The 8,020-nt window shown below is 38.1% G+C and overlaps 1 protein-coding gene across 1 annotated transcript; it reads right to left on the bottom strand.

The window, feature by feature from the left end:
• Nucleotides 1-894: 894 nt before the first annotated feature.
• aldh8a1 (aldehyde dehydrogenase 8 family, member A1) lies at nt 895-5,103 on the bottom strand. The gene is made up of 7 exons (XM_082144602.1): nt 4,832-5,103; nt 4,139-4,286; nt 3,030-3,185; nt 2,787-2,936; nt 2,385-2,641; nt 1,675-1,836; nt 895-1,485 (listed from the first exon to the last, which is right to left on the bottom strand). Exons 1-7 carry the CDS (start codon nt 4,967-4,969, stop codon nt 1,033-1,035), a joined length of 1,464 nt encoding a protein of 487 aa, XP_082000728.1. The 5' UTR covers nt 4,970-5,103; the 3' UTR covers nt 895-1,032.
• Between the last annotated feature and the right edge of the window lie 2,917 nt (nt 5,104-8,020).

The raw sequence follows: 8,020 nt of genomic DNA, 5'->3' as shown, positions 1-8,020 counted from the left end.
TGTTGTGCTTTCCTGCACCACACAGACACGTAGACTGTTCCTGCATGGCATTTCTGTGTCTTTTTCAAACAAGAGTCGAGGCTTTACTTTAATAGCCAATTCAATACTTTAGAGCTGAACATGCAAGAAAATATCAGAGAATATTCACCAGAACTATTTAAATGCATTTAAAATGAAATTCCATGTCTTTTCAAGATTGTATTAATTCCCATGATTTCCCCTGACCTAGACATCACATTTTTAAAATCCCCCAGTGGTTTTCCATGACTGTGGGAAGCCTTCTGCTTGTTAATGTCCATTTTTAAGGCATTTGAGATTCACCCTGAAGACCAGAGAGGCTTGAATAGAGATGAAAAACTCAAAGACCTGGCTTGTGTCCATCACTTTAGCTGGTGCTCTGATTTACATGAAACATTCTGAAGCACAGAACAGTTGTGGGATTTTGCAGAAATTGTGCAGAAATGTGTATGTGTGTATTGTGCTATGTGTCAGATAGTCACTTCCCACACTCGGTAAACCTCATCTTCTAATTCTTGGAAACGGCACATTAATACATGCTCCCAGCTGTGGGAAGGTATCACACAAGAGTCTACCAACCTAATCACAATCTCTTCCCACATATGGTGTTCCAATAGGATATCAGAACTCTATGAGATCTCTTTGATATCTCAATTGTTTCTCCAAGACTATAATGAGATGAAATGGAGAGCAAATGGAGCTCTCCAGCTTCTCAGATTTTTAATCAGAACTGAAAACTCCATTGAGTCTCTAAGCTATGAAACAGCAACTTCCAAGCAATAAAATTGAACACTGGTCTGTCTTAAAATGATGCTAAGGAATATGACATGAGTTTAAGACTATTAAAATGATTCACCCACATTCGATCAGCAAAAATACTGATGCACTTTTTAAATGAAATTTATTCCCAATCATATTAAGTCTGATTGCTTCCTTCCTTTACATAATTTACACACAGATTTGAAACGACACATGTGTGATTCACTATCCCTGCATGCATTGCTTCATCCCGTGTCAGTGTTTGATGGCGATGACTTTAACCTCTGTGAAGAAGTGGTATGAGTCTTTCCCCCCCTCTCGACCAATGCCAGAGTTTTTCATGCCACCGAATGGAAGATTTAAATCTCTGACCAGCCAGCAGTTGGTCCACACCAACCCAGCCTGCAGTTTCCTAGCAACCCTGTGTACGCGCCCCACATCTCGGGACCACACCGTGGCGGATAAGCCGTAGCGTACGCCGTTGGCCCGTGATATCACTTCCTCTTCTTCGTCGAAGGGTGTCACACAGGTTACGGGACCGAAAATCTCTTCCTGCATCAATGCGGAGGAGTCTTTTACTCCAGAGATGACGGTGGGCAACATGAAATAGCCATCTGCATTATGCTGAGGAAGGGTAAGGTTGTCCACACCCTCCCCACAATGCACCTGTGCACCTTCTGCCAGCGCCAAAGCAACATAACCTTTAACCTGTAGGAGTTAGCAGGCAATTTAGCATGTATCTGTTTGTAAACCTAGAAATATGATTTTATATGAACAGAGAGGGAGAAATAAAGACTGTATTTTTTAAATATCTACATTCTAATCCCACAAATACATACTTAACATTGAAAACGCCACATTATATCAATAGAAACATATCTGTGATTATCATCTGACCTTCTGTAGATGCTCTTTGCTGATGAGCGCTCCATTATCGTTGGAGGGGTCAGAGGGCACTCCAGTTTTCCACCGACGAACCGCCTCCACGAAACGAGTGAGGAATTCTGGGTAAACGCTCCGCTCAACGAAGATTCTGCTGGTACACAGGCAGATCTCTCCCTGAGAGAGAACAGAAAAAGATGCAAATAAGTTCTTCAGTAATTCTCACAGTTATCACTTGGCTGTGTAAACTAATTATATATGGACACTTTAAATATTAGCACAGCGATGATGTGTTTGTGTGTGTGCGATGTGAAGGCCTGAGCGAGAGAAAAAGAGAAAGAGAGAGAAAGAGTGTGAGAGAACACAATGTACAATGCTGTATTCTGAGCACCACAGTGTGGCAGAAAACGGAACTACATGGTGTTATCCCAGTAAAAAAAAGATTTGAGACAAATTTCCCAGTTACTCCAATATGTTGCATGTTTAACTCAGCAAATGGAGTCAGGTTATCATCATCAACTAAACCTAAAACTATTTAAAAAATGTTTTTCGCTAAACGAAATAAAGCTGAAATAAAATATGACAAATATTAGATGAAAAACATTTTGTATTATTAGCAGGAGTCTGATTGGATGAGCTCAGTAATGGCATCACATTCTTTACAACAGAAAGCATTAGTGTATCTGAAAATATAACCTGATTGGTCAAGCTGTGCATGAGCTCACCTGATTGGAGAAGCTGGATCGTACAGTAGTGCTGATGGATTGATCCATGTCAGCATCAGCAAATATAATAGCCGGGTTTTTCCCGCCAAGCTCCAGTGAAAGCTTCTTACAATGCGGCGCACTGCGTTCTGTTATCAGTCTTGCTGTAGCCGTGCTCCCCGTAAATGAGATCAACGGCACGTCAGGGTGAGAAACCAATGCATCCCCAGCTCGTGGGCCCGTACCAAAGACAATGTTGACCACACCAGGTGGAAAGCCTAGAAGACAAACACACACACATTATATAGACACATTCACTCAATTTAGATGCATCCTGGTAATAAGAGAAAAATAAAGCTACCAATGTACCCTGAGATGAGCTAATTAACAAATCTGTCCCAGATACACACACAAATCCCTCACCAGCTTCCTCCAATAGCTGACACATCATCCAGGCAGTGACTGAGGTCATTTCACTAGGTTTCGCAACCACAGTGTTGCCTGTAGCAACAGCCGGAGCAATCTTCCAGGTCAGGAGATACAGTGGCAGATTCCATGGGCTTATAAGACCAGCTATAGACAGGGAATTTAACAGACATAAACCATCTGAAAGAGAGTGATTTACATTAGAGAGTAATAGTACTGTATGTAGAGACTGACACATACCCACTCCTACGGGACAGCGTACTGTGTAGTTGAGGCAGCCCATGTGATCCATCTGACTGCAGTCAGTAGTGTGATGCAGGACAGATGAAGCAAAAAAACGGAAGTTGTACGCTGATCGTGGAATGTCCACATTTCGGGCAAAAGTTATAGTCTTACCTGGAAAAAAAGAGAAGAGGAAATGAGTCCATTTCATGATTTAAGAGCCCTAAAAAGAACTGAATAAAACCAAATTAAATTGTTCAGTGACAAAAAAGTAACAAGATATATTAGATATATAGTCCAATATATATTTCTTTTTTTTTATTTATAATTTTTGCAAATATAGTCTTAAATACTATGTTAAAAATATTGGATGGATGGATGGATGGATGGATGGATGGATGGATGGATGGATGGATGGATGGATGGATGGATGGATGGATGGATGGATTGATGGATGGATGGATGGATGGATGGATGGACGGACGGATGGATGGATGGACGGATGGATGGATGAATGGACGGACGGACGGACGGATGGATGGATGGATGGATGGATGGACAGATGGACGGATGGATGGATTGACAGATGGATGGATGGATGGATCGATAGAACGACAGGAAACCGGATGGATGGATGGATGGATGATCTTACCAACCCCAAACTTTTGAACAGTAGTATACACACATTCAGTATACAGCATATTATATATAATTATCTATACAGATATCAGCCACTCAGCTCTCTATATATTCTATCAGCTACTGAAAAAAAAAATCTGTTGACGACTGAAAAAAGTACATTGCTGAGTCACTTCAATTCTGTCTACCTTTGGTCTATTGTGCAGTAGTAAGTCCTTTGAACTTCTTCAGTCTAACCTGTTAAGTGTGTCCTGGGGCCGGTTGCATAAGCATAGCCATTATGTTAAGACTGTGTCTTATGCACTAGTATGACAAACTATCGGTTAAAGGGGCGACCAGTCTTACTTTTTGGTATCAAATTAGACCAAACTATGATTATATGTAACTGACTTAAAACAGTTATGTGATGACCTACTTTTAAGACTAGTCTTAGCAGTTTGTGCATCCGGCCCCTATACTATGATGCTGTAGTGTTTCTAGTGTTTTACCCTGGTCTTTAGACTCAGCCTGGGCAAACTCCTCCAGTCGAGCCTCTATCAGGTCTGCCAGTTTATTCAGTACTTTGGCTCTCTCTTCTGGGCTCTTAGCTGACCAATCAGGAAAGGCCTCGTTGGCTGCCCTCACTGCAGCATCCACCTATGACCATTGAGAAAAGGGTTAACCAACCAATATACCGGTATTTCACAACTGAGAAGGGGGGTGTCTTGCTTTGTATTGGCCAGTATGGTGTGGTGAAAGAAAAAAAAGTAATGCAAGACCTCCTTTTTTGGTATTTAAAGGCTTTATTAAGTGCATTATCAGAAAACATAATATTAAAAAATAAAAATGACCTCTTTTTTGTTCCACACGAGTTCTTATGGTGTGAGCTCCAGCTTATTCGGCTAAATCATTAGACACTGGACCTTGAGCGTTGCCCAATCTTTTATGACCAAAGTGTTTACAGCAAGAAATATATGAGACCAAAGGTACGTCACCCTGACTTAGCAAGCAATTATTACTCTGAACTTTCTTAGAATTTGTGTCTTCGGCCAAATAATGGTGTGAGTAGTTAAATATTTTTTAAAGGCAAAACTGCACTTTTTTAGTAACACAGTGCATAATTGATCATGCACAGAAGTGACATCTTCAAATATTCAACAAAACCTGAGAAAAAAAAAGAGAAATAATGAGAAAAGCCTCACCTCCTCAGGTCCACTGTCTGGAACTTTGCAATAAATCTCTCCCGTCGATGGGTCAAAAGAGTCCATTAGCTTGGAACATGGTACAAACTTCCCACCGATATAGTTTTCCAGCACTAGATATTTCATATCTTTAGACATTGCAGAAAAATCAGCTTTGCAAACAAAATGATCCGAGATGTTTGCGCACCAGTCAGCGTGCTGTCACATATGAGCTTTCACCGGACTCTTTTGCAATCTGTTTACTCAAGTAAATGAGAGGTTGTATAGGAAACTAAAGGGCTTCACCAGCAGACATGTGTCAACACTGATTAATTTGAGCATGAGTTGGACATTAAAATACCTTAACTTATTTCTTCTTTCTGAAATAAGAAAGAATTCTGAGATATTATTCACATTTCCATGAAAAGGGAATATGCCAATATAATGTATATTACATTTTGGATATATAAAACATTTATTGTTATATATAACATTTTACATACACAGTATATGTGTGTGTGTGTGTGTGTGTGTGTGTGTGTGTGTGTGTGTGTGTGTGTGTGTGTGTGTGTGTGTGTGTATATATATATATATATATAGATATATAGCCTTTATATATATACACACACACACAACATTATAAACACACAAAATATGTACTAAATAAATAAAATAAATATGTGGCAGGAATCATCTGAAACTGACACGTTTTTATCTGCTTCGTTTGTGTGCACATGTACACAATGCTGCAATATCCTTTAAAAAACGAGATATGAACATGATATGGTCATTTTAAGAAATAAAAGAGACTGAACTCTAAGACAGAAACCCTTAAAAGGCCCTAAAAATATTGAGTTAAATGATGTTCAATTAAGTTTCTTTTGTTAGAATTTAGCGTAAATTATATAAGTGGATATTTTATATTAAAAGGATATAGCAACAACAAAGCATTTAGCTACTTTATGATAGAAATTTAACACCTTTAAATTGACATACTTCAAGATTCTTTGAAAATCATATAAAGTGGCCTATTTTAGGGTAAAAGTGGCGAGGCCTCCGACAGAGACTGTGGACTTGTGGGAAACATTTTATTTTCTTAAACACATGGAAGAGAGACAGGCCACATTTAGACAAAGATGGCTGGTGAAAGTCTGCCATCTCCTTTCTTTACTGAAGATGATGGCGGGAAATCCAATCACACTTAATTTCACCCTCAATTTATTTGGCCGCAGGTTCTCAATGCAACACTAGGCTGCAATTTGCTGAGATAACCCCACTTCATATTCTGGGAGACCAATAAAAGAGTCCATTTCAAGTTTTGAAAGAGATATTATACCAATCCCGAACAGGGATCTTAGAAACCTTCTAGAATTTTGGCCACATGATCAGTTGGGGGTAATGCATTACCAGTAACATGAGTTGCGTAATGAGATTACCCTTTACAAGTAACTAATAAAGTAACATTACTTTATAATGCGAGCGTGCATTTACTAATCTCACTTGCACAAAAACAGATTCAATATTGCTTAAAATGAATATTACACAAACCAGCAATAATTAAATGTTAACACATAACACAATATACTTTTATTAACCAATGACTTTTTTGAAGTAAAAGAGTTAAACTTCTGCAATCCAGAATGAGCTGCGCCCTCCACTGTACAGGCGTGAATTTGCATTTCCTTCAGCCTGAGGCTTACATATTTCACTTTTGATATGAAAAGGCTTTACATTTGCCAAAATTAAAACTTTTTTGTTTGTTTGTTATTTCGAAACAAACAGGCAAACCCAAAAAAGTAATGCAAAAGTAACGGAACACATTCCTTTCCATAAATTGTAACTAAGTAATGCAATTATTTCTTTAGAGAGTAACGCAATATTATAATGCATTACTTTTAAAAGCAACTTTCCCCAACACTGAACATGATAGTAAATGGAAATAACGAAAGGATGAGAATTATAAAATATAAAATCAGAAGAGTAAATATAAAATCAGATGACTAAAACAGAGTAAAAGGCAAAAACTTGTCGATGTTATAAACACACACAAACACACCCATATACGTATATACAGTGTAGGTGAATTAAAAGCTAATTTAAACCATTTTTAGCAAAGCGATTTTATAATTTTATATTACTTATTTTTTAATGAAGCAGCATTAGAACAAATCATAATAATTTTTTTATGGAGAAGAAAGACTCAAGAGTGAGAGACTTTGCTCATTCTAAATCAAAAGACAAACCCTAGAGTAAAGTGGGTGGATGTTCGAATTTGATTCCTCAAGATAAAGATATAAACCACCAAGCCAAGAAAAATAACGTCTATAAGGAGAATTAACAAGCAGGAAAAAAGACAACCCTTATTATGCCGAAAATACCACAATAGGCAGTGATGCAGAAAATTTGAGGAAGGAAAAGATCATTAGACAATCATTTGGGATGATTCAAACAGAGGATCAAAGAGAACAATGAGTTGAAAGTAGACCAAGTGTCAAGAATGTTCTTTTAGGTATTTCAAAAAAATATTTTAAAGCAGAACTAATGTCAGAATCCCTTGAGACTATACACTTTTAACAGGCCAACATCTGCAGCACATATACTTTATATCCCAAAAGCTCAAATTGAGAAAGTATTTTGTTTGAACCAGCAACCCCAAAGCTATAACCCCAGAGGTAAAGGCCAAACAAAGTTCCCTAATTTTTTCACTTTTGATGGTAGTCTTAAACTACAATCTTGTGTGGTGGATAAGGTCGAAGCAGCATATTCCACAGCACAGTGGAAACATGCTATTACTTCTTCAGGATATTACTCTACAAACAAGAAGCAGAGACAAACTGATTAAAAACCAAGCTTTTCTTAACCAACGTGTCACAGTCTTCGGGTCTTTATCTATTCTGAACACGCTGCATTCATAAAGTCTTCTGATTGTGAAGTGGAAAATTACAGCGCCACATTCTCACAGAAGAAAACAACCGTTTAGCTATAAGCATTTGAGCACATAATGAGCAATTGTAGAAGTGAACACTTTCTGGAATAAGTGGGAAATTACTTGATTCGCATAAATCAGATAATACTGCAATAGTAAAGAGAGTTAATAAAACATGAACGCGTTGGGCGTCATGTCATTCAGCATCAGGCCAACAAGTGCAAAAAGCTCAATCAAGAATTAATAAAATGAAAAGCAAAGCTTGCATGCAGGAAAAACACATT

The sequence above is a fragment of the Leuciscus leuciscus genome, assembly GCF_965113295.1.
Source record: "Leuciscus leuciscus genome assembly, chromosome: 18".
Classification (NCBI taxonomy): domain Eukaryota; kingdom Metazoa; phylum Chordata; class Actinopteri; order Cypriniformes; family Leuciscidae; genus Leuciscus; species Leuciscus leuciscus.
Note: the sequence above shows the minus strand (reverse complement) of the source record. Positions and strands in the feature narration are given on the sequence as shown.